The sequence below is a fragment of the Salminus brasiliensis genome, chromosome 7 (assembly GCF_030463535.1).
Source record: "Salminus brasiliensis chromosome 7, fSalBra1.hap2, whole genome shotgun sequence".
In the NCBI taxonomy this organism is placed as follows: Eukaryota; Metazoa; Chordata; class Actinopteri; order Characiformes; family Bryconidae; genus Salminus; species Salminus brasiliensis.
Window position 1 is genome coordinate 28428814 of NC_132884.1, and position 27999 is coordinate 28456812.

Below are 27999 nucleotides of genomic sequence, written 5' to 3' on the forward strand. Positions count from 1 at the left end.
CCTGACCTCACTAATGCTCTTGTTGCTATATACAATCAAATTCTTACAGCAATGTTCCAAGATCTACTTAAAAGCCTTTCCTGGACAGCAGAGATAGTTACCAGCAAATGCAAGATAAATTATTTTTAAATATATTTGATTTCAGAAGAAACAATGAACGTCCAGGTGTCCCAATACTTTTATCCACATATTGTTGTTACATTAATAAAATACCACACACACTTTTTATCATTATCATATACGTTGTTATTTATTGTTTGATTTGTAAAACATTAGACAAACATTACATGAAATCAAAGACATGAATTTACAATACTTAATGCTGAAAGAAAAAGAGGGAATGAAAACCATTAAACTGTTGGATTTTATTCTTGATTTTACCAGTAAACTGACTTCCTGGTGAGAAAGCATACAACTGTTCAACTGTGAGCATTGATGGCGTCTTTACAACAGTTCACTTTGCGATACCTAATCACTCAGGCACAGTGGAAAGCTCTTCTATGTTGGTTTCGAACAGTTTACTGCCGCAAATATTCTGTACAGACCCTGTGCTTACGGTAGCCAATGAGGGTCAGACAAGAGAGGAAATACAAGAGTGAGTCTGTTTTCCCCCTTTTATGAGTGAATGTGTCACTTTTCCTTTAACATGATCTGAGCTGAGACATGGACACTTTAGCAGCTGCATTTGAGGTGTGAGTGTGTATGTGTGTGATGTAAATGCTATTTATTCTGAGGTGGTTCCGTTAAGAAGTACTGAGGAGTTTGCGTGTTCGTAAATGAGTCCCGTATGTTTAGAGGTCCAGTCTCAGTAAACCAGATCAAACTGTCAGTGAACACAACACATGCTAAAGGGGGAACTGAGGGAGACTCGGAGGTGATTATGTTCATTTCTTGTAAATGTTTTTGTGGAGCAGCAAAATCCAACTGAGCAGTCAGAATCAAGACGGGGTGGGGCCTGAGCGAGGCCAACCAATCCCAGCAGCTACTGAACACTGTCAGTCACAGGAGTGACCACATCTACAACAGCTTTCAGCATTCTCTAGTGTGTGTGTGTGTGTGTATGTATGCATGTATATATGTGTATGCATGTGTGTGTGTGTGTGTGTGTGTATGTATGTATGTGTATGCATGTGTGTGTGTGTGTGTGTGTGTGTGTATGTATGTATGTGTATGTGTGTGTGTGTGTGTGTATAGAGAATGTGCTTGGAGAGAAAGCTGAGGATAAAAACACTGTATACACAAAGATAAAAAAGAGCCGTTATGTTAAGGCGGATCTGTTGCGTTGTGTGAAATTCATAAATTCTGAGGTACTGAGTCATCCATGTGAGCCACTGCATGGCAATAAATACAAACATGAATCATAAAAAAATACAAAATTAAATGTGTCTGTAGCCCTGTGAGGTAGTTTGTTATGGTTACATTTTGGACTCAATTTTTTTTTAAGTAAAACAAGAGAAAAAAAGAAAAGACCAACATTAATATTATCCTCTTTTCCATCATCATCCATCATGATCATCATTATCGTCATCATTATCTTCATCAAGGGTAGTGTACTGTCATTGTTGAGACTGTTGCATTTGTCATCTCTGTTTGGATTTGTACAATACAGTTAGATGCTGGTGTAGCAGACCAAGCCATTTTCACCATCATCACATAACCAGATAGAACACAGAAACACTGTGATTCCACTTTCACTGTGAAGTCTTAGCATTTTGCAGAAACACTGAAATGTTAAACTGAAAGGCTTTGTCATTTCTCCAGTTTGAAATAGAGTGAAAACATAAAATTACACATAGAAATGAGCAGCTTTAGATGAAGAAAACAAGACAGAAAGAGAAAGAAAATATGAGTTTTCCTTAACCTGTGTTAGGTAGAGGGGGTTACCATAAAGCTAGACCTCCCAATTTCCTATATCACTGCATATCTACAAATACACAAACACCCACCCACCCACACATGCACACACAAAGACCCACACACACATACACATACACACCTATCTGCCATTCTATGCCTTCAACACCTATCAGACTATTGAAAATATTAATAAAGGTGCATGTGGTGATGCAGAGGAACACCCTGCAGCAGAGATTCAGGTTCGAGTTCCAGCTGTGTCCTGTGCCTTTGATGGCTGGGAGCATTCTCATTATCATTAGAAAAAGCAGGACAACAGGACCACTGATGCTGTATGCCAAATATATACGAAACACCAATTTTAAGAGTGTTACAATATAAAGTATGTAGTATAATCAGGAGTATAATAAAAATGTAGCATACTTTGATTTGAACAATTTAGAAGCATAGTGAAATTATTTGCCCACATTTTAAGATGAGGACAAAATTTTAAAAAGTATGGCAGACACTGAGTAGAGCTCATTTGGTATATAAAGAAAAAAAGCCATGGTCCCTGACTCATGTAAATGTTTATATAATCTATTATTATTGTTGTTGTCGGTGTTGTTACTAACTGTTATTATTCACTATTACACTTTGTTAGTTTGGACCACGCCACCAGCATATGATGATTTGTAAGGGGACTGAAGAGAGGAGAGCGATCTTTGGGTGGATTCTATATATATATATATATATGTATACATACATACATACATATAGGATGTTAGGTTGGAAGGAGGGGCTTCAGGCATGTTATTTATGTATTTATTATTTTCATGAATATTATTTTGTATTCATTTTGCATAAATTCTATTTATTTATACCTTTTCACAAAATGCCATAAGGTATTAGTTATTTTCATGTTTTCATATCAAGTTGCATAAAAATAAATAAATTCAATAAAAAAAACATGGATATTGCCAATTCTGGCAACCCTGATAGGGTTGCTGGCTCTGCATCATTTCAAATGTGAAAACCTTTTGGTCAGATTTTGAACAGGGAAGCCAGTTTTGTATGCTGTGCCAAATCACAGTACGGTGTGGAGAGCTGGCATGTGCGTGCTACTTTCAACAAGATAAACACTAATGGATTGATAAACAAACTGTTTGGTGTGGTGAAAAATTTACTATTTATAGTTTATAGTTTCTATTTTAAATGTTTTAATTATGACATTTTACTGAATATTAGTTGCAAAAGATTTTTTTTCAGCAGGTAGTACATGATATGTACCTTAAAGTATCAGTGTTTCGTATACAATTGGACACAGCATGTGTCTCTCTCTCCCACATCACCATGTGACATACCAGCCAGTAGGGTATCTACATGCTTGTGACGAAGCTAAGCACAGAGCATTCTCCTCCAAGTGCGCGGAGGTGTTTAGCATGCTGCATGGCCAGTAGTCTGTGGCCTGAGACTGTGTGTAGTCAGGCATCATATATGTTTGAGGAGGCACTTGCAAGCTTTGCTCTTTCTGACTGGTGGTGATGGGAAAATAGACTTTAGGTGGGACAAATATTTGGCAAGGGTCTAGAACTAATTTAGGAGTCACAATAAGGGGGGAATAAATAAAGCAATGTCCAAAAAAGCTCATCTTTCAAAATAACATTCATAGATATATTTGAATAACATTGAATTTTAAGTGCCATGACTAAGTTATCTTATGCAAATAACTGGACTGGGAAACCATGTTATCACACTCCCTCCCACACACACAGACATGCACACACCCACACATATTCACTAGCAACCCAGGCAGGGCTGAGTATGCCAGGCCCAGACGGAAATATGAATATACATAGTGAATAGATAAGTGCTTTACAGTTCTGCTGTACTACACACACACAAACACACACTCACAAACATTCAAACATCTGCACTACTGAATTCAGTTCAGTCACCAGGTAGTTTTGTTTTCCTTTCCGCAATAGCAAGATCACTGTCCCTACAACGAAAAACCCAGCCCTTCTCAAAAGCAGTACTCAATCAGCTCTAATAATAAATCACACAAGAACATTCTGCCATCGACCCTGAGCCTAGACCAAGCAGCTTCGGCCTGCCATCGGCACTTTGACCACACGCTTCCTTCACCAGACGCACAAGGAACCAGTGCAGTCAGTGCTGGAGCTCGGCAGTGAGCTTTCAGCAACATTTCCAACCATGGCAAATCTAGCCTTTCTCCACACAGACAAATGAGGAACCCAGAATCTACCAGAGCAGCGGAAAGGCCCAGATTTAGAATTTGTAACACGTGCACAAGGCATTGATAAATGAAAAATATGAACTGATGTAGAGGATCAAAGTCCAAGCATAAGGCATTCACGTTAGATGCATAGATGACAACTTGCCGCCTTATGCGTAAGCATTGTTTACCTACGTTTAGTGTTAGTCTGGATGAACTGAATGGATTTTTGAACGTGTTACAAACACTGGTGTGGTGTCTTGTGTGGGGCCATATAAATATGGCCTCATCTCACTACTGACCAAACTTAACTCTTAACAACATGATTTAAAGGAGCACACAATAACTCATAATAAGCAGTTATGGTTGCGGCATACCTTATTCTACATAAAGAGAATTAGCCATAGAATTGCATGAAATAAGAAAATAAGAGTAGTATTATATACGATACAGTAAATAGCTTCAATTCCCAATCACTAGCAGTACTTATGATTAACCATTAGGGGGAGCATTAGAGCAGCAAATCTACCAGAGACTGGAAAAAAACAGTGAGAGTGTAAAGAGAGAATTAACAACTCTCTGCACACTTGAGGAGCAGCCTCACGATGATGTTCTCCCTGTGGAATCTGATAACTGGAGGGACAAGCACTGAAAAAGGACTGAAATGCCCACAAGCCTAAGGACCTCAGACCTCAGTGCAGGGGTGACCGCACATCAGCATCAACTCCCCACTAAAGCGAAAAGCAATGGGCACATTTTAGGGTTTGTAGGAGATCCCACAGCAATAATGAGTAATCAAATTAAAGGAAGAATATACAGGGAAAAAGTCTAATGAATATCACTTAATGAAGTTACATAAAGCAAGCAAAGCTGATGGCAGATTATCTTTCAGAAAGCATAACAATCCACTGTACATATGACAGTGGTAGAAAGGAAATGATAAGCTATACCTTTAAAACCCCACTATCAATTCCAACCCCAGAGGTTACATGGTAATCAGCTTATGGTTTGTGAGTACATATGTGCATTTGTATAGCCATTAACAAAACCAGTCATTACAGAACATCCCTGTTCTGCCATTAGCCATAGTAAGCCTAAAGAGAAAGTAATTTATATACACAGATCTCAGACCAGATGTAAAGAATATAGGTATAGAGTTTGAGAATGCAGAGTTAAAGATTATAGTCATATTTACATATTAGTTTAGCAACGAATGCTGTTAAAGCACTGGTCACTCCACACAGACCCAGAGTAATTACTCAGTCACTACAAGGTGCATAACAGGAGAGGACAGAAAAAGATTAGCGGCCAACCAGAGCTCTGCACTGAAGGTCAGACTGGGCGGCACTGCTTTGTGATTGGTTCAGTGGCTAGGCTAATGGTGCTGTGTGGAGAATTAGCTCTGGTGACCGTGTGCATTTAAAGGCAGGAGGTGAAAAGAAGGAATCAGCAGTAGTGGACAGCACTTTGGGGACAAAGCAGAGCTTTAGGATAAGTTTCTCTCTCTCTCTCTTACACACACTTACACTCACTCACACAAGAGCTACACACAGAGTGTAATACTGTTGGCTAGTGTTCATGGAATAAAACAACAGGTAATCTGTGCCACATTGTGTGATGGCACTCAATGACTGCCAATAAACTGTGATTAAAAAGCACCCATTCGTCTACCACACAGTAACTAATGTGTCTGTAAATTATAGAACACACTCTTTCTCTCTCTTTCTCTCTCTCTCTCCCTCTCTCTCTCTCACACACACACACACACACACACACACACACACCACTCTCTGTGTGTTTCTCAGGGTGATTGTCCATACATTCACTCCTTCTCCACCACAACCTCTTGGGGTCACGCCCATTGACCCCCACCCCCATGACCTGTGATCTGGACGGGGCTGTGGCTAGGTGACCTGGCCTCCGAACACCTCTAGCACGAGTGGTGTGAGCTGCATGCTGTGCTCAGGCTGGAAGGAGAGTGAGCGGTACTGCTTGGAGTGCTCCTCGTTCAGGCTGCGCAGGTCTGCCAGCTTCTGGATCATTTTCGCATAGAGCAGGCGACCGCCAGAGTGGTGCACGCGGATGTACGCCTGCAGGACCTCTGACAGCTGGTCCTGAAGAGCCTCCACGCGTGCGTGATCCTGCACGCCGGGCCGATCTGCAAAAGGACATACTCACCAGCTCAGTTACATGCTCACAGCTGAGGTATGCTATAGCCAGAACAATGCATTCCCTTCTTATTAATAGGTTAAGCAGGCATTTTACTAGTTTCATGTTAGCAAGATAGTTGATCTACGACAGGCTACTATGCATACTGTCTATAAATACTAGGCATGCTGAAATTAATCTAATTACTCAGCATTGTCCCAGGTGTACTTGCCATCTACAATATATACTGACATGGCAATGAACAGAATTTTGGCTCAATTTCTAAAAAAAAAACCCAAAAACAACAAAACAAAAAAAACAACCAAACAAAAAAAACTTTACACTGCATATTTTATGTAAAGTGTTATAAACTACAATTCTGTGAACATTTTGTAAATGTGTCCAACCTCTCAATATTAGCTTCAAAAGAACATCTTTGTGAATGGGGCATGGATAGATAAATTCCTGCTGTACCAATCAGCAGCACTAAGAAACGCACCAGGGGAGAGCAGGCAGATAGCCATCAGCAGAACATGCTCTTCTTCATGCAGATTCAGCTTCTTCAGGCCAACCTGAAACTTCACCAGAGGCTCCAGCAACTCCAGGGTGTGTCCAGCTATACACCCACACACATAGAAACACACACACACACAAGCCCACAAGGGTTTATTTCATCAGGCATATGGAAAATACTGTCTAAGACAACATTCAGACTGGACTGGTACATCTGTATCTATCCATGTTTGTATGTCTATATGTATGTATGTAGCCTTTGTTTGTACATATTTATGCTCGTAAAGTACTTTTCATGATGTTGCTGAAGCATTGTTTAGTTAAAGGGCCTGTAGCCTAAATGTATCTTGTATTTTCCCCCCTGAGATCCACTTCTTTATCTAACTAAAAGTCATACATCATTTTTACATAGCCATTTTCCAATCTATATTGTGTCCTGTTAAATAAGCCAGGCTGAAACACTCCTTAGAACTTCTGTAGTAATTTGCTGAGCCAATCTGTGGGCTAAATAGTTGAATTTACATAAAAATCACTTATGTGTGCCATCACAAAAACAACAAACTCAGAACAGGCAACAGTTTTTGATTTTTTTTTCCATACACGGACTGAAAATGGAGTATTTTTATTTTTAAAGAGCACTGAAAATATTTTTTTATGATATGGACTAAAACAATACTACTATAATTCAAATGTCAGAACTGGCTATTTGTAATTAATTATTGATATGATCTATAAGTATTGTGGTGTGATGTGTCTTTGTACAGTGTGTTTCTGTACCTTTAGTGACATCATTGACACAGTACTTAAACTCTGGCCCTCCACAGCTCCAGCTCATATCCTCCAGGCTAAAGGACTGGTTTGACCTCAGCATGATCACTTCAATAGCACTGGACTTCAGCAGAGCTATCTGATCCTCTGCACTTAACTCCCTGTGACGAACACACATGTACATGTACATAATTGCATTTGGTGATATGGTCTATATTGCACTCAAACAAACAGAAACAGTTTGTGAAGTGTTTCTCTCTCTCTTTCCCTTGCTACCATGACAACATGAGTTTCCTAATGAATGTGCAAATGTGCAAGGACACGTTAAGTCACTAAATAAAACAGAAGTAAACACAAAAATCTGCAGGCAAACACATATTCACATACAATATTCATTCATTTCCCCAGGGGAAATTAAAATAATCTGCATAGTTTTCTAGCATTTATAGGTTAACGTCTAATTGTCTGTCATACTTCTTCTTACACACTATAATGTACAAACCCATAACAAAGCCAGGTTGGACTGGTTCTCAGCTTAGTCTGAAAACAGAATGTCTTACATTCCAACAGAACAAAACAACCCATAGGCTACATCAATAGGCTTTTGTCAACAACTCATTCATATTAGACAGATGTTTTAAAGAGCTGTATAGATTTGTTTCATGTTGAACCTTAACAAATGACTACTTATAGTTTACTATTAAAAATACTTTTGAATCAATGTTTTGAATCACATTAGTTCCAGGTTAAAGTATAAAACAACTGTAATATGTTAGTACTGTGTGCCTTCATGTTTAAAAAATGAAAATGAGAATCTGAATACAGGGGACAGAGATTCTTGATGTGCCAAAATGATAAAAATGAGATGCAGATGATTCAAAATGGAATAGTAAATGTTTGAAATAACAAGAATTAAATTAATATGTCAACAAGAATGTCAACAAGCAGATAACTTTACAAAAATGTTAATATATTCAGACAATTTCAATATATTCTTGATCATTTAATAGTTTTAAATGTTTTGTTTTTCGAAAATACCTTGGAATACTGTGTAAAATATTTTAAAATGCTGTTTGGTTACTGGTTGTTATGGAATACACAATCACAAAAATGAGGACTAACAAATGAATCTAGTGTATGTTGATAGCATTTCAAAATGCTATGAAAAACAAGCAAATGAACCAAATTGACAAATAAAAATGTGATTGCGTACTTGATTCTTATTGTGCATAAAACGTAAACATGCATGCGCATGTGTACACACATATACACACACCTAAATCCAGGGATCATCTTGGCAAAGCCGATAACCTTCTGTATGCTGTAGCTGACCAGGTCAGCCAGGTGGGGCAGCATGGAGAGGCGAGAGCTGTTGTCTTCTGGAGACTCCGGGCTGCTGGAGCCCTGTTCCTGATACATCATCAACAGGTTACTTAGATTCATCTTACTGTCACCAGACTCTGCAGGCAAATAGAAGAAAAGAGACAGAAAATATATTTAATTACGTATCATTATTAAATATATATATATATAGCTCTGGAAAAAAAAGAAGAGACCACTTTTTTTGTAAATTTGCATCTCTTCTATACTATACATGGCATAAAGTCACCCAACAGCACAAAGACAACACTATTTCACCATAGTGATTTTTTTTAAAGCTCTCAGAGTTCAAATATTAGTACTGTGTTATTTAAATTAGAATAATAACTTCTTTGCATTATAATTATTGTAATCATTTATTTGTATTTGCATTATTTGAGCAGTTGTTTAGAGTAGTTGTCATTTCTGCAAATAAATGCTCTAAATAGTAACATTTGTATTTGTAATTTAGGGGAAATGTTGTCCATATTTTATGAAATACAACACAAATGTTAATTTCCCTAAACACTTCAACGTATATAATATATAAATATATCAAAGTTAGCATAACACATAACACATCTTACAAAGGTAGTATGCACTTGTTGTCATGAATACATAAAATGCCTTTGTATCTTCACACCTGAGAGTAATCATGCAGCCTGTTCAGCTATAAGCCTAAACGTCGCAGGATTGAGTAACCGACTCCTTGCATTTAGTTAATTCTTGTTAGTCAGTACTTTGAGTTGCCTGACAAAAAAATTGCATGTACAAATCTTTACTCTGAGTATCCACATATTTTGGCACAAAGACAAAAAGGTTATCTGTCAACACCTAACCCCCCACCCCCAAACCATATTTTCAACAACGTAAACAAGAGAGACAGAGAGAAACAAAGTGAGAGAGAAAAGGTGTGTGTGTGTGTGTGTGTGGAGGGGGGCCTAATTACTGATATAATCATTTAGAAAAGGCACGCAAATACATTTATTTTTCGGACTGTTGCTTACTAATGGCAAGTGAAGTTTCTAATGATGCTGAATAAAAAGTAGAGAAGTAAGAAGGAAAAAAACAACAAAATAGGTGATGTAAGTTGGCCAGAGCTGGGAAAACAATCAGTGAGTCCAAGTAGTGTGTGTACGCGGGTGTGTAGGTGAATAATCTGTTGTTCATTAGAGTGTTTTTCTTGTTAAATCAGGCCTGTTCTTATGGAAGGAGTCCACTCTGTACAAGGAAGAATTACTCTACCTAATTAAGGGAGAGAGACAAACATGCTTAAAGTGACGTGTCAGTGTTTATTTGTGTTGCAGTTTTATATTCTTAAAGCAATATGCAGTAAGAGATGAAAACTACTTTTCTTTTGTTGGCCACCCCCACTTTTTTTTTTACATACACAGCCAACTAGATTAGTATTACAGGGAGAGCATTCACAAAAGAAATGTTATACCGGAAACCCTAGCAGGCCAACATGTACTTTGTGGTATTTCTGATTTGCTTAGATTTCAACCTCCTAAACCCCTCATCAAGGGATCTGGCAATCACAGATAAACACACCTAGTTGTTATCTGAACATGTATTCTGACAAGTCACAGGACTGACAGTTCTCACACACAATTAGCACACTAGTTTCATAATAAGTACAGACTTCTTTTCAATTTAGACTGAAATTACTGCAATTAATAAAGTCAGAGACTATGACTTATTATCTGTACTATTCAATGAAATGTTAAACACCTTTGTACTGCAACAAATAGAAATTATGCTACTGTGTGTGGGTAAGTGTGTGTGTGCCTGTGTATGTTACCAGGAGAGTGGCTGAAGGAGTCGGAGGAAGCATCTGACAGTGAGTGCAGAGAAGCTGCTCGACTGGCACTGCGTGTCACAGGACCTTCTCTCACAGGAGGCTGTAACACAAACATGCATACACACCGTAAAACAGAGAGAATACCATACATCCACACTCAGAATTATAAGTAAAATAGGCATTACTACTTGGGACATGGTAATTAGTATGTATTTTTATTCAGTACATAACATTACATTAATAATTAATTATTAATTAATTAGTCTGTCATTTTTTTAGCAATCAGCATTAATGATGGATTACCCTAAAGCGTGAGAAATCAGAGTAAGAGTCATCATAGGTTTTGTGATGCGCCTCCACCAGTGTGTTGATTATCCTGTGATGCTCCTCAGACAGGCGGGGCTTCTGCGCCTCCTTCTGCGCCTCCTCATCCTTCCTCCTCTGGATCAGATCCTTCTTTCTCTGCACCTCCTCATCAGTCAGGATAACTGCCAGAGAGATCTTGAAATTATCAAGTGTAAAAGGTCATGAAAGTTAAAACTGAGATAATAAGATAGCACAGTAAAATAATGACAACGCCAACGCCACCGAGAATTCCCAGGCATGTGCGTGAGAGACCACAGTCTTCAAAGCCACAAAATGTGTGCTGTGTAATTACTCACACTCCTTCATCATGCCAATATCCAAACAGCGTTTAAGTCTGCAGGCCTGGCAGTGGCGGCGGTTGTCCTTAGTAATACTGCAGTTTCCATTAAATGGGCACGTAAAGGTGGCTTTCCGCTTCATGCTGCGCCTAGCATAGATAAACAACACATATCTATAACAATCTGTGTAATTCTTACTGTAAAGTGCAAGCTTGAAAGAAATTCAGGCCTAAAACACACATCCCAAAACAACAACACAGATTTTCGTATTGTCTTGTTATTGCAAATGAAAGTGTTGTGAGAATTTTGACACCGTTCTGGCAGTCTGTAAATCGATTGGTACTTGATCATGTCAGGTCACTAACAACCGGATGGATGGAGAAACCCATGAGTTTAAAAGTTAAATATTTAAGAGTGTGTGTGTGTTTGTACCTGAAGAAACCCTTGCAGCCCTCACAGGTCATAGCATTAAAATGGAAGCCAGTAGCTTTGTCTCCACATACACCACAGATCCGTGGAACATTGCGGTCAAACTCATCAGGCACCTGGGTGGATGTACTAACTGTGGACTCCATCACTGGAAAGACAGCCAAAACAAGAGAACCAAATAGAGAAAGAGAGAGAGAGAAATGAGAGAAAGGGAGAGTCAGTTTCTTACGAATGGTAAGCAGTGGGTTTACTGATTTACTGAGGGCCAGACTGAGGGGGAGGAGCTGATGGAGAAATTGACTGTATATAATGGGTAAAGCAGCTGGAAATCCCCCTGTTCTTTTACATTGACCAATATCATAACAGAACCACAAATCATAACTGACGTGCTTTAGCACAGTGTTGAATAATTAAAAATGCTTTAATAGAACCGTAAATCATCTGAACTGAGATACACCAAAGGGGACAACAGTCAGTAAACTGAGAAAACATCCAGCGGAAAAGAGATCCCTTACATAAGCAGTGCTAATGTATGCACATTGAAAATGAACATCAACAGACAAATCTGAATATCGATATACTACAAATATTTATATTTAAAAAAGACTAGTAATCTAAGAAAGGCAGTGATGGCAGCGCAATTTTGCATGATGCAGCTTGCATGTTCATTTGTTGATCATTTTATAGCAGGCATTAAAATTTAGTCTGTTTAAGTAATCGTTATTTTATAGTAATCAGTCACCCTTTTGTCTGAATACTAAACTACTGAAGACGATCTTCTGAATATACAGATCAGCCCTAAAGGTACAAATCAGCACTTCACTACTGACCGACTATCTAACAAAGCGCCCTCCCTGTGCAAAAACAGAGCTGCAGTCCAGTCTGTGAAAGCGCTGGGGACTCTACAACACTCCACGTGCAAACAGGAACAGCGCTGGCTAAATAAACACTGCAGCGCAGGGAGTGATGTCACAGCATTCCTGTTTTCACACAGAATTCCAGGTTCTAAGGAAATTCCACCTTTCATAGTTGGGGAAAAAAGAGGGAGGGTTTTAGAATAAACACAGTGAGTGTTCCGGAACACACGCTGAGTGCCCCATAGTGTCCCTTATACAGCGACCCTATAGAAGTGCTACTGTAAAACACCACACACACACACACACACACAAACTGCCTTGCATCCATGCATATACAAAAGCCCTGAACTAAACCTAAAAAGTAATCACCTTCACATACTCTCACACACTCACACACACACACACACATACACATCAATCAGCAGAAAAGTAATTTGGTTTGATTATACAGGCTCCTGACTGATTGACCCACACTTTCAACAGCCTGTGGAGAAAACTCTTAAATAATAAACTAACCTATTATGGTCAGAAGTGATATACACGCACTGACACAAAGCAGACTTTGGCATTATTAATTTGTCTATTTAGAGGATGAAAAAGTGTTGAAATTGGATGGCTGGAAAAGAGTGAACTGCACCTAGTTTTTAGAAGTAGAAATAAAAGAGTGTGGTGAGAGTGGACTGACCAGCACTCCAAATGTTTGTGTGCACTCTGAGGACATTCCTGTGTCTTCTTTTTGCATGTATTTTATATTTAGTAATGTGTAAAAGTACAGATTTATGTTGACGATTTAACAATTGCTGTAATGTAACTTTCACATAGGCCTGTCAGGATAATAATGTGACAAACTTAATACATGGACATGACCTCAATAGTTTTTGCAGGCCTCAATATTGTCTATATTGTTCAATTAAACCCCATAAACAGAATGAGCTGGTATGCCTACTTGTTTAAAAACAGCCATTTTATTTTATTTCTGGATTTTAATTAGTGAGGATGTTTCCATTTTTTTATTTCAATACCAGTGTCTGAATATTATTAAAAGTTCATTGCTCTTCAAAGGGGTGTAACTGTTTTATTATGTTGTTTTATTAACACTATCAGTGATGTGAAATTAAAATTGCAGTAATATTGTTTATCTTAATTATTTCTAGGACAATATGTCATAAATAAATATATATATATATATATCATGACAGGTCTACTCTCACATTTTGTCAAAAACAGTATCCATGTAAAGAATGAACTGATATTAAATTCTGGGCCACACAACAAGTGCACAATACATGTCAACAGTAGTTGCCAACAGTAACATACACTGCATTTCTATTTACGTACAAATACACAGATGAAATCTAGAAAGAAAATATATATATTTATCATCCACCGACTATGATGTTACAGCTGGAAATCTGATAGCTGGGAAGAACTGTAGAAGAGTTGTTTTGGATTATGTTTAAAGGTTTCCCATGGCTGTTGTCTTATGTTTCAAGCTGGCCTGCCTTACAAAAATAGCATGAAGCAGCGCTGCACAATTCCCCATTTGTTAATTGTTATCACAATACCGGCCCTGGCAACAGGCTACTGTCACAGCGGAAGCTGAGACAGCTGTAATATGTAAATAGGCAACCTAACGAAATCACTGCATTTCTTCTTGTCTGCTGTGAGTATCCTGACCAGTCTCAAATGTTCCTGATATGTTTTCTGAGTGAGTGTTTTAAAAGGTCAAGGCACTCACATGATTTAACTGATGGTAAATCATTTTGGCCAAATAATTTGCAGGTCAATATTTACCCATGCCACAAAAAGCATTCCCCTGCGTGTGTGTAATGTAGCACAATATGTAGCAACAGAATTGCAATATTTTGTCCCTACTGGTCAACCGCAAGAAGAATGTATTTCTCTGTGTTCTTACAAATGCTAGATAAACACTAGATAGGAACAGTGATGTTCTTGTAGTATCAGCGACAATATCAAAGTAATTTACTTTGAGGGAGCTGATGATTTTACTTAATCTGCTTTCTGCAAAACAACTTCAAAACAAACATCTGAGATCTCTAAAGACAAATGGAAACATTGGAAGACATGTTTGGACAGCATGACTCACTTCTTCACTAAATGTATAATCACGGTGTTCTTTAAGATTGTGCCGAGTTAACCACTTAACCGACTGAGCTGCAGTGCAAGCGTAAAAGTAGGCCAAGGCATGCTGGGAGTGTTCAGCCTGTTTCAGCACTTTGACCCTATTCTGAGTGACACAGCCTTTAGTGTTGTTCTTGTGGAATCTTACTTTCCATATACTGTTTGTGTACATTTCACACACTGAAATGATTCAGTTCATTTCGCAAAGGCCAAATAAAAAAAAAGTAATCACTATTTTAAAACACTTCCAAATATACAACCTAAAATCTAACGTATTTTTGCTACTAAGAGATACACTGGCAAAACAAATACAAAGCACAAGATGTACAATTACTGCATGTATGCACCACTGAAGCTTTCTTATTTATTCCTTCAGTTTCATTTTGACCCTCTGGCCACATGGATGCCACCAACAGAAGTTTCATTCTGAGCGAAAAGATCACTCATCAGAGCCGTCTTTGCATCAATGCTACCAACTCGCTCACACAATTGATCAGGATGGTATTGTGTCTATGGAGATACCAGAGTATAGTCATTAGCAAATGACAGTTTATCATATATAGATAGTTATGGTTTTGACTGTATTTTGACTACACAAAAGTTGGGATATAATGTTTTCAATAAAATAAAATATGCTGTCAAGTCAAGGGACTTTCAACTACATATAGAGCACACTGTGTTATGAAACAAAACTCCTTAAGGCCATTCTGTTTCTAAATTTATCTGCTGCATAAATGTATAAAAATGACCATTTTTTTAGATTCCTGTGCACCTTTGCAGGTTTGCAAACTCCAGAATGATGGAAAATGCAGAATGTCTGAAGTTGCAATGACATAAAGTAAAATAAAATACATGTGTAAAGTAAAATGAAATAAACATGCTGATCAAATCTTAAGATAAAATACTACAAAATAAGCAATTCTATTACATTATCAATTTAGTAGGTTATTTTGTTCTTCCCATAATACATTAAATATTGAAGTAAATATCTAAAAATGCTCTTTCATGGTGTTGTTTATTATAATGTACAGGACAAAAGCCAAAACAACTATATAACAGAGTTCTCACATACTAAGTGGTAAGCTAACTGTAAAAAAGGTCAAAGAAACTGTCAGTTGGATCAGTTGATTCTGATCTGCTCATTTTAATCAGATATAAAATTCCAGTTTGATTTATTTAAAGAAACTATTCTAAAAGTGCTTATTGCCATGTCTTTATATCATATGTCTAGAATCAGTGCTAAACCTCTGCTCAATTACTGTGGCCATATTTAAATGACTTCCTGTAAAGATTGGTTTCTGTTTCTACGTTCTAAGAGATGGGATTTGCAGTGGGAGAAATGCACTATAAGGGATTTTAGAGCTCATTAGTTACGAGCACAACACACTGACAGGCTCACAGCTAAAAGAGCATCAGCAGTGGCATGGTGACTGCAAAGGTAACATACACATACAAGTGCACACACACACACACACACACACACACACACACACACACACACACACACACACACAAAAAAAAAAAACATTTTAGTTTGATCAGTTTGTTCAGAAGTCCCAGAAAACACTAAAACAGGAGGAGACACTGAGACAGGCAAGAAGAGACAAGCTGTCCTGCGCACTTCCTCAACACACAATAACAGTCACACGATCCCCTCTAATGTCCAGCAAACACACACACACACACACACTGAAGCAGCATCTGTATGTGTGTAAAAACTTAGAGCCAGTTGGGTCAGTTCAGGTCCAGAACACACATAAAATTCTGCTGTCCTCAAACGAACCTTCCAGCTAAGACACAGCCAGGCGTTCGAAAACACACACACACACACAAATGCACTTACAAACTACAAGGCTCTCTCTCTTTCTCAAAAACAAAAACACACACGAAGACAGCAATTCAGTAACACTATGAAAACATGTTTTCCACAAGAAGTCTTGCTTTTTCCTAGAACCAATCATCAACAAAATACGCTTACGCTACAAACATGAACATATTCCAAAGACCTCTGACAACGTCTTATGAGACATACTCTTCATTATACATATGTCCTGCTTTGCTTTGTATTACAGATACTTGTCCCATAATGTTACATGAATTTTTTGTTTTCATTGCAGAGGAAATCAACACCTGCTGAATCTAATTAATGCCCACATGTTTGCAGTTATGCATTTATTGTATTTGAAATCAAATTAAATGTGTTCATAAAAAGATATCCTTTCTACAACCAGATCTGGGCTGAACAACTTGGCGCTTCGCTAACTCGTCAAAAAAACACTTCAACCATTAATATATTGTATATTCAACCATTAATACATTAGTACATTGTAGTTACCTGAACACTATTACAATGACGTCCCTAATATCTACATATATCTGGACCCCTGCAACACCTGAATCTGCCTTTACATTAAGATGACATATTCAGCTTGTTGCTCATAATTTAGGTAACTGCAAGACTATTTAGTGAAGTCATTTTTTAAAGCAATTTTAATAAAAATAATTTGCCTCTTTGCATTTTTTTTATTAGTTTCCTAAAGGAAATTAATTAATGACTCAATACACCTGAAATAGAACAATACACTTGGGAGTGGATAAAGGCTTTACATTTTAAACTAATTTTCACTTTTTAAGTCATATCCAATTTCCACCCACTACCTAGGAACCGGTGCTGGGAGAGTGAAGAATTTCCTCAGTCACGTGAAGTTAGCCAACTGCCTCTTTTTAAACTTCCGCTAATGCAATGTCATTGGACAGCTGAATGAACACACTCGGAGTTAACTGAACACTAACTGCAAGTTCTGTTACATGAACATACGCCATCCCTGACTAGCATCATGCAGGGTGGTGGTGGGGGGACGCCATGCAATAATATGCAATAATGCTCTCTGGGACTCCTGGCTGAGTGGCTGTATCAACACCGAGGATTAAGCCAGCAGTCTCCTGGTGATAAACCCATTCGGGAAACCCCTCATCTTTACTTTGTTGTTCTGTGAGTGTCAGCTTTGCTGGGATATTGACAGGAATGAAATTTAGGTAGAAATGCCTACAACTACAACAAGATTGGTTGGCGTGGTGCAAGAGATAACACCTGCCAGTGAGATATCATCTGCCAGTAAGCTACCACACCACGGACACTGAGGTTCGATTCTGGTCTGGGTGACTATGCTTTGCTACACCAGTAGGAGTCCTTGGACATGACTCCTAACACTACATTGGCCCACCTTTGTAATACAAGTAACCTTGTAAGCCCAGCTGAATTAGTGTCAGTCTCATTGCATAAATGTCAAAAATAAGTAATGTTAAGTAATCTGTAAGACTGAGAAATAAAAAGTTTGATGTAATGAATCTACCAAAACTACCTCATGTGAACCGAGGGTCTCTTTTTGGCTCCAAGTAGTGTGTTGCAGGTGGTCTGCTTTCAGCTGGCTCGAACTACAAGAACTGGCCAATAAATCATTGTTTACGTACAGTCTTTACAATACCAAGTCAACAGTCTACACAACAGTCTAATTTGTATGGCAATGTGGCCAAAAACTGTATGTTGTAAGTGTTATGATTTCCATAGAATGCTTGGAGTGTATTTGGACTGCAGCCCTAATATTTTCTAATTCAGCTCTATGGTGTGTCACTACAGCTATTATTTATGTACTCAGACAATTTATCTGTCTCACCTTAATTACAATCACATAAGTAGTTGACAAAATTAATATTTAAACAAAGCAAAGAGTCAGCAAATTACCAAATGTGCTCTCTTTAAATTTGTTTTCTCTGTACCGCAACATTTTTATGAAAGAATGAATCCATAATTCACAAGGCATCATATAATATATAACACATATATAATATATATACATATATATATTTGTATAAATCTACAATTTAAACCTATTTCAGAAATAACCCTTTACTGTAATTCTTTCTGTGCGTTTAGCACACGTTGTACAGAACAGGAGCATGTACACATATGACCAGAAAGCGTGAGTGACTCCTCCTTCCTCTTTCCTCCCTTTTCCCTACTTCCGTACGGGGGTCCCTCTATCCCGTGTCCAATCCCAGCGGTCTGCACGCAAACACATATACATACACACACATACACACGGCCAGCCTCCCCTTCGACGGGCCTCTGTACAGGGCTACAGTCAAGGCCTCACAGCTTCTTTCTAGAGTTACAGAAACTGCATACAGACACACACACACATTCCAACTCCCAAAATGAACATGACTACAATAACAATCAGGACATACAACCAAATTCCACATTCAAACACACAAGCTACATCACGAGAACACTTCTGCACAAATTCACACAAACACAGATCCAGACGTCAGGATCATGGTTATGAAATCAACACACAGTTTTCATACCAAAGAGGGGAAGTAAGGGTTATACCAACACACTAAACACAGGGCCTGGACTGTGTCATCAAGACAGAGCAAGACGGAGCAAGGGACCATTTTAAAGCTTTTTTTTAAAGCAAACTCTGACCTGCTAACCGGACTGAAGGAACTGATTAACTGTGCTATTTCATAAAAAGCCAAAAGACAAGAAGATGAAAGAGAGGGAGGAAGAAAAAGAGTGCGTGTGTGAGAGAAAGAGATTTGGGACTTCTCCAGAGTATCACAGTTAATCCTGTTACATGGCTGGCTCATCTTATGCTCCTTCACAGCAAATGAGCAAATCACAGACCAATACTTTTACTGAGCAGCACCCAGAAGACAACCAGTGCTGCTGGCTGTATTACACTTAGTGACTTGTTTGGTGTCTAAAGTTTGGTTCTTTATTCCTGCTCCGGAGCCAGACGGCTAATTTAACATATACCATGACATGCGCTTCTATTCGTTTTTTGCAACTTAAGTTGGTCCAGTACTAAAGAACCACAAAAGAACGACTGACTCCAACTAGAGTAAGGAGGGAATTGTGTACAGTTGTTTTTCCGGTGAACCATTCCTTTGACATCCATTAACGACAGTCAAATGGGCTGTTTCTGTTCCAGTTCTGCACACAATGCTAAACAAACTGTGATCACACACTAAACTACACCCTTCAAAGGCTGTTCTTTAGGGGTTCCTAAGAAAAGGCAATGGTTCTCCATTGAACCATGACATCTCTATTGAACCACACCACCTTAACCACACTATTTTGCTTGTACACCCCTGTGCAATACAATGTAGCTCCTACTGTTAATAACTGTTGTGTTACCAGTTAATATCTGCAGAATTCCTCCATATAATAATTAGCTAACAAAGCTGTATGAAGAATGTAACAGAAGTGAGCTAGCTAAATGAAGGAGAAAGAGCCACCAGAGATGTCAGTACGTTTACAATGACCTTGTCCTTCTTCACAGCATTCTTGTCACTTAATGAAACTAACAAAAACTTGGACTTGGTGCCAACAGTCTCCATAACTCAGTGCATGCAGTTTAGATACAAGCTTTACACAGTTTATAAAGGATCTGCCACCAGTTCATAAACCTATCTGGTGTCTGGACGAATATATGAATGGCTTCTACCAACCCACAGCGAGGATCACCAACATCACGAGGTTGAGATAGCTACTCCTTAATTCACTCGCCAGCAGCAATATTCAAGAAATCAAGACTGAATGCAGAAAAGTCCTCACACTTCACACCAGCACAAACACGCAGCTGCAACCGACCTAAACGCTTTAGTTAAGTTTGTTAGCGAGCAGGGAGGTTGAGTTAACTCACAGCTCAAAGTGTGCCTCTAAATTGTGTCGCAGTTGCAAATGGCTGCAGTGAGCTATCAGGAGGATGTAGAGTTTACCGTAACAAGATTAAAACACCACACACACACACACACCTATGAACACACATCCCTACCTGAGTTTTGGTCATGCCTTTTCCGAAAGCCGCCGTTTCCTCGATGTGGTTTTCGCTCCCCTCCCTGAGGTAGCTAGCTAGATAACGTTTTGTCTTCTTGACTCGTGAACCAAGTTTTCCACGTTGCCGAGATCGACGTCCGTGTCCGTGAAACCTACAACCAGGACAAGTTAAAGTTAGAGGCTTTGCTGTTTAGCTTCCACAGCGAAACACCGCGCGAGGAAACGGGGATGTGTGTGAGGTAAAACAGTGTAACGCAGCGCGGCTCGAGCCGAGTTCACGCTTCGGAGAGCGCAGCGACTCGAGCAGGTTACCTAACGTTACCGTTAGCGGACTCGTGCTAGCAGCTTTTGTTTTCACTCGCCTCGGCTAACGTGTGTGCGCGTGTGCAAGAGCGAGCGAGTGTGTGTGTGTGTGTGTGTGTATGCAACGTTCGTTTCACTCTGGAATCTCAGTAACACATGGTGAACCGGTTCATACCCGACTGCAACTTTTCCGATGCGAGTTTTGCTTCGCTCTGCTCGTTGCTCCGTAACTTGTAAACCTCTCCTTCTGTGTAGCCTTCCTCCTTCTCTCTCCTCCTCTGTGTGTGTGTGTGTGTTTAAGCGGAGAAGTTGGCAGCAGCTCCCGCGCTAGCACGCCGAGGCGCGGGCATGAACACGCCCCCCGCCCGCGCTCTCGGTAGCTCGAAACGCCCGAGGGTCTCCTCGCTCGAGCTCGGGCTCGGGCCAGCTAAAGCTACACGCTAACGGCGCTGCGGCTGCAGGCAGGCTGGCTCTGGCTGGGCTATCCCCCGTCCCGCGTGAGATTGTATTTTCTACCGTCGGCCGCGAGATGCGTGCGCCTCCGTACGATCGATTGCCCGTTTCGACGTACCTTTCGGCGCGGGGCAGCGATATCACGCGACGGCTTCTTCCACCGGAGGGAGGCGAAACAAAACAAAACTTTGAACCCACGTTGGGTGTTAGGAGACTGCGAGGGGAAAAAAACAGAAACGGTTGAACTTGGACCTAAATAGACGGGGGCTCGGTGTAACGAGGCCCCGCCTGGCGCGCGCGGCTCTCCGCCAATAACGGATGAAAGGCGCTTGCGTCCGGTGTTTTGGTTGGTGTGACATCCACGGCCACGCGCTCTCTGCTTGGTCGAGTTCGATGCTTGTAACGCGCGTGGGGGGACAACTCCCACATTCCATCCACACATACATACACACACACACACACACACACACACACACAACCCCCCCCCCCCACTCACACACACAAGGGGTGTGTCATGACGTCACGCAGCTAAGAGGTAAACAACCGAGTCCGCGTGAGAAGCCATGAAAAGCAGTGTCGTTTTCATGGTTTAATCATGAGCGCTGCTGCAGCGTCGTCCGCTGACCACGTGCAGCTGCCTATTAGTGCAATGGCTGAGATTGACCCCTGTATTGATACTCAGTTAGGGGAAGGAAAAATGAATGAAGGACGTGTTCAGTGTTCAGGTTGCTTTCTGAATGCGAATGGATGTGGGTCAGTTTCACTTGGGTGTGTCCCCCCAGCCTGGGCAGTAATGCAGCAGAAGTATGCATCTAGTGCAGGGACTAAAATGAAAACCCTTTGTGTGGTGTGGGTGTGGGTGTGAGAGACAGCAGAAGAGAGGAAGAGAAGTGTGTGTTCTCGTGTGATCGCATGAGTGGAAGTCTCATAAGGGGAATCCAGCCCTGTGGCACTTGGGAGAAGGGGGAGGGTGCAAGTATGCATGAATGTGTGTGTGTGTGTTTGTGTATACATGTGTGGTGTTTGGTTTGGGTTATGCCAAGGGCAGCGCTGCTCAGCTGGTGTGAGTGACAGAGGATGAGGTGGGGGAGAAAGAGGAAAAGAGCTGATGTGGAGGAATGAGAGGAAGAGGCCGCAGAGCCGCGAACGATGGTACGAGTTGCATTGTGGCGGAGGGGGGGAGGGGGAGGGGAAGGCAGTGGCTTTCAGTTTATCCGCCCCTGTTTCCATCTCTACCCCCATAACGGAGTGTGAGAGCTATTGTCTGGAACTGTGTAAGGGTATGACGAAGGTATTTGCGAAACTGGATTAGGGTTATTACAAGTCCTCGATTAAAGTTGATTAATTCGTTTAAAAAATCACCAATTCAAATGAACCTCCATCAATCATTACGATTAGCTAGGGATTAATCGGATGAAAACACTGGAGCTATGAAATGGCAACTTCATAGAAGAAAAAAAAACACATTCATGAAGAGGATTTTGTTTTCATTTTCTGTAGAAACCAATGGTTAAACAAAGTTGTTCAGAATAGTTTGGTGTGGAATGGTGCATTGCAGAGAAACTTACCTACTCAGATTTCTTTACAGTGGTAGTGACAGAAACCTGGAGGCACCATGTCTACAACACAAATATAGCCATCTATTTACTATTCAACACAACCAGTGAACCTACATGTGTCATGTGGTTTTGTACTGTAGTGTTGATAAATGTACAATAGTGGTAAATCTGAAAAAAATGATTTGTTTGGGTACACACTGCCTAAAGCTTCTCTCAGATATGTCTTAAACATAGTCTCAGGCAACAACATTGTGAGGCATAATGCAGCTATGCAAACACATTGCTAGTGCTATAGACATACAATGGTTGTGGGGTGTTTATCACTTTGTATAGATCTCTATACAGGCAGGCATTACTTCCCTCATTTCGCTACAGTAATGTGCACTGTACAGACGGTAGAGCCACCTACCCCTGTCACTCAGACATTCTGGCCTCAAAGTTCATTTCAAATTCATCTTCACTGCAAGCCAGAGGGGATCTGCTTTGTGTTTGGATGTTATACAAAACCTGTAATTATCAACGAGTAGCAGTGTCTCTGTACAGAGTTAACTATGGGTGTGACGGTACACAAAAGTCACACCGTGGTTTGAACCTAATGGTTCGGTACTAGTACAGTACAACATGGAATAAAACAAAAATTCATGATTGACCAGGTTTCTTCATATTTTATTTGAACAAACAGTTGTGAAATTTACAGTTTGTTCCATCTTGTGCTGTGCAGTCCCCCCGAGGTAGTAAATACAGCCTGTAGTGTGTTAGTTAAGGAGTAAGTGTAAACATTAGCATGTTCAATGTGTTTCAAATCTGAAGGTGAGAACAAGAAACAAGTAAAAAAAAAAAGATAAGGAAGGAGGGTCGGGGGGAACAAACAACACTACAGTTACCATTGCAATATTTCCAAACCACTACAGTTCCCACAATACCATGTTTATTTATACTTGACGCTTCGCAAAAGTTGCAGGGTCACCGGTCACTCGATCTGAGTCATCCCTGTCTAAACATTTATAAGTGGGCTTTCAGTCAGCTACACTTTAGTTTGTTCTGTGGTGAGCAGATTGTTGTCCTGCTAACTAAGCTAAGGCTAACCAGGCTCTCCTGATTCAGAGCAGTTAAACATTTGTAGCTGTAGACTGACAGTTTAACATTTACTAAATGACTGATTTTAAAGTGTGCACTTGTTAGATGGTTTGTCACCCTGTGAGCAAACTGAACTTTGTATATGATACTTTTTTCAGTTTTAAATAACGTTCAATGAGACTACAGCAACATTTGTTCTAATTACACAGCTTCCGCTACTTCCCGTCCCCAGAAATAATGTATACCACTGTACTATTTAAAAGTTGATACTGCCCATCCCTAGTCCTTTATGTCACTTTATGCTCAGAACACTGGTGAGGTAATTACTTTACATTATCCTGACAGAAGGCAGATCAGAGCAGCACAATTGTCAGTAATTCTATTTACTGATGATTTTTTAAAAATCCCTTACTGGTCCTCCATTCTAACTGTCCAACTTTAGTCATAAATAATTCAGTATGAATATTAGAGATATAAAAGAGAAGTAAACCCTTTGAATAGCTCCAAAGATGAGTGATAACACAATAATAATACACTAATAATTCACTAACAACATTATCATGAGCTGCCTATTGTTATCATGCTATCATGATTCGACAGTGAGTCGAAAATAGAAACAGCACAGTCCCAACTTGCAATCTAACAGAGCAGACTGGAATGTGACTGGTGACATGAAACTCTAAAGTGAGCACTGTCACTTTTGCCTGGACAATTATGTGGATCATTTAAATTAAATTACAGGCTTGTATTTTGAATAGTCTTGTACCACTTACGTCCAAAGGGAAGGAATGTGACCTGTGGCACAGAGAGTCAGGTGATGTAATCACCTAGAAAATCAAGGCTGTAGCCGGTTATACTCAACTGGATGCTGTCCAGAAAAGATACTACTGTTTATGTTTGAATAGGTGTTGCTGTGGTGCCAAACTCTCCTGCTACTTGTAGCGTTTTTTTGATTGGGACACCTACACGTCAAACAAACAAGTGAAGTAAAGCTACTTTTAAAGGAGAACTTCTGTATTTTTTCTGTATTTATAAATAGTCTTTTTTAACTTACCAGTTTTTCTGGTCCGTCACTTATCTGCTACAAACTCTGGTTGTGGACACGTTGTAACAGGTCGCGACCTTTGCAAAGATCGCTCTGGAAAGTGCAGAGAACACAACTTACAGTGAGATTATGTCAATGTATGTCAAAGTTCAAGGTCAGCCAGCCAGTCATGATTCAGTATGGAAATCAGAGCAGGATAAGAAGCATCAGACCGACCTATCGCTGGTTTCTCATGACCTGTTCAAACCTTTAACAGAAATCTGAGCTCTTATCTATTATCAGATAGATCAAGAGAGAGTGAAATATAACATCAATAGTTACTAAATTAATCTGAGAAACTCAACCAGATTTCATTTCTTATACTTTATATTTGAGCTTTTTACACCTGGGGCCGAGGTGGTGCAACACACTTCCCCTGAGAGTCCAAAGAGCCGAGACGCTTTTAAAAAAATGCCCACTGAAGACATATCTGTAAATATCCACTAATCAAGCACTTATTAAAGGCTTGTGATTACATGTAAGTATCTCATTTCTTTGATCTCTGTGACATTGATATGCAGCGAGAAATCAGGCAAAGTGTGAAGACGGCTATGCCAATGTAATGCTAGCGGTTGGGTATTGTGTATCCTTGTATCTAGGTATCAGTACTGACTTGAGTATTTAACAGTATCTAAGCTTGTACTTTTGGCTTATTCACACTTAAGCACTTCTAGAAGTCACTCTTAATGAGACCATCTGTTAAATGCCATACATATAAATTAATGAATATATTAATATTAATAAATTATGCCACATTTCAAAACCCAACAGCCTAACCATTCACAATGATTCGGATTACTAACTGTGAATGAAAAATTGCATTACCCTGAAATACCTTGTGTGTGTGAAGTTCAGTCCCGACCTGGAACAACTGATTGAACTGAACTAAATCAGATAAAAATGGCATTTAATGCAAATGTTTAATGTAAGCTCTTCAGTTTAAAAACATGCATATAAATAGTCTAGTCTTGACACAGTCTTGAGTTTGCACAACAGACAACCGCATCTGCAAGTATTGCTGCATATGCACATGACAGAAATGCTCAAAGCCTGCTCAGAAGTCAGAGATGTATGTTTGCAATGGCTTGTTCAAAACTATCCCATAATCAAAACTGTCGCTTATAGACCCCATTTTTGAGAAGATCTTCTTTGAACAGAAATAGCACAAAAGACTTCCTGAATTAGACTCATCTACAAACAGTACGCCGGTCCCCTGACCACTCAAAGACCCCCACAAAGAAAAAAAACACTGCCGTTCCACAGAAACATGGCACATATGCACACACACACACGTGTAGGGCTTAATGGGAACACTGACTCTTAAGACATTAAGCCGCAGTATGGCGTACATGTCTAGTTCTATTAAAATATGTTGTATAATCCAAGTAAAACACTTCATTTATTATTAAAGCAGACATAATTCCTCAACCCACACTGCATTTTTGTTGCAGCATCAAATAGCTGCTCTTTCCTTTGTGCACTGAGTGAGGAACCGAAAGCTGATTATCTATTTTAGCTCAAATATATCATGCAGCCTCACCAACTTTAGCTCAAGGAGCTTGAGCGTCTCCAGAAGCAGAAGTTTACTGATTGTCTTATTTTCAGCAGGACTGGATTTAGTGCAACCAGATAACATCACCACAATACAATCATGGTAAATTCTAGTGGATGGATTTTACTTGAACTGTTACTGATGTCTTCAGTGAAGGGTTACCCTCAGATGTACAAAAAGGTCAACTGTATGTGATGGAGTATCATGTACCTATAGGAGAGAGAGAGAGAGAGAGAGAGAGAGAGAGAGAGAGAGAGAGAGTGTACAGTCCATCCTTCACCTTGTAACTTTTTTAAACATGAACCTAACAGCTAAAAATACAATGCCACCATTACACTGTGCCATGTAACTCTGACCGTGGCTACCCTGTGTGATTGATTTGGAGGTTACTGGATAATCCTGCCACTCCAGAGATACCAATTAAACCAGAAATCCCAGAAATCAGCTTACCTCCTCCTACTTTTTACAGTCCCAGTGCAGAACCATTAAAGAGCAGGAGCAGAACACACACACACACACACACACACACACTACTTTCTCGATTCAAAGTGGATGATCTGGACAGTAGAAATCTTAGCTACCAGTTACTCTACAGGGTATAAACATGCATAGACCGTCAGTAGCAAACACACCACCCTTTCCCGCAATGTCAGCGAAACACACAACACGGGCAAAGTTGTGAGACGACAATCAGTCGCTGTAAGTTAGTTAGTGCTAGCTAGCTTGCTAGTCGGGCATGGTAGCTCTTTGTGTGGATCTTGCTGCAAAACAATAAAATAAATCCTGCATGAAGGGAGTCTTTAATAAAAAGGGGGCGCCGACTGGTAGAGAAACTACCATACATCTTTGTTTTTCTTACAGCCATATAGCTAGCTAAGCTGTTTTAACAGGCTTGGCTGTTTATCTTACTGTAAGTCCATAAGGTGCTAACCTAGCTACCCTAAGCAGCCAATATGCTAGCTAGCTATAACGTTAGCTAGCTAGCTAGCTAGTGGGCTCATTAGCACTGCTGTTTTCGGGACAGTTTGGTGAGCACCCCGGTACAGTCTAAAACATTAGACTAACACTGCCTGTAATGACAAACGGCATCATCTTTGCATCAGAAAATGGCTCTGGTCCAGGCTCTGTGGACAACTCGCAAATGGACGACAGTGTTAGGGCTAGCTAGTTAGCGTTAGCTAGCTAACGTCAGTAGTTGATGTTAGGGATAGAAAGTTGTACTTAACCGAAGATTGTGGTTGGTGGCTGTCGCCTCGCAATGACAGTCTATCGGTGCATTAATAAATAACTGGATGTTTACGTTAGTTTGTAGTGTTAGTTCTGACTAAAGTCACAACAGATAAGAAGTTTATAAGTTGAGAGAGAAGAGAGAGCATTACATTACCAACACTTG

The 27999-nt window shown here is 39.8% G+C and overlaps 1 protein-coding gene across 5 annotated transcripts; it reads right to left on the minus strand.

Annotated features, from left to right (window-relative positions):
* Nucleotides 1–222: 222 nt before the first annotated feature.
* vdrb (vitamin D receptor b) lies at nucleotides 223–27999 on the minus strand. 5 transcript variants are annotated; one of them, XM_072684436.1, is made up of 12 exons: nucleotides 26595–27999; nucleotides 25025–25939; nucleotides 22903–22953; nucleotides 20577–20730; nucleotides 11738–11882; nucleotides 11324–11454; nucleotides 10965–11149; nucleotides 10662–10761; nucleotides 8778–8961; nucleotides 7511–7662; nucleotides 6720–6836; nucleotides 223–6230 (listed from the first exon to the last, which is right to left on the minus strand). In XM_072684436.1, the coding sequence occupies exons 5-12, from the start codon at nucleotides 11878–11880 to the stop codon at nucleotides 5977–5979; spliced, it is 1266 nt and encodes a 421-aa protein (XP_072540537.1). In that variant the 5' UTR covers nucleotides 11881–11882; nucleotides 20577–20730; nucleotides 22903–22953; nucleotides 25025–25939; nucleotides 26595–27999; the 3' UTR covers nucleotides 223–5976. The 5 variants fall into 5 exon arrangements, with proteins under 5 accessions (XP_072540537.1, XP_072540538.1, XP_072540536.1 ...); XM_072684437.1 differs by having other exon boundaries at nucleotides 25025–25108; nucleotides 25890–27999; XM_072684435.1 differs by having other exon boundaries at nucleotides 25025–25108; nucleotides 25880–27999.

Excerpts from the sequence above, each read along its gene's own strand:
- vdrb (XM_072684436.1), bottom strand. The coding sequence starts at position 11,880 with ATGGAGTCCACAGTTAGTACATCCACCCAGGTGCCTGATGAGTTTGAC. Across the intron at positions 11,150-11,323 it reads TATTGGCATGATGAAGGAGT|TTATCCTGACTGATGAGGAG; the intron begins GTGAGTAATTAC and ends TCTCTCTGGCAG. Across the intron at positions 6,837-7,510 it reads TGTCAATGATGTCACTAAAG|CTGGACACACCCTGGAGTTG; the intron begins GTACAGAAACAC and ends GTGGGTGTATAG.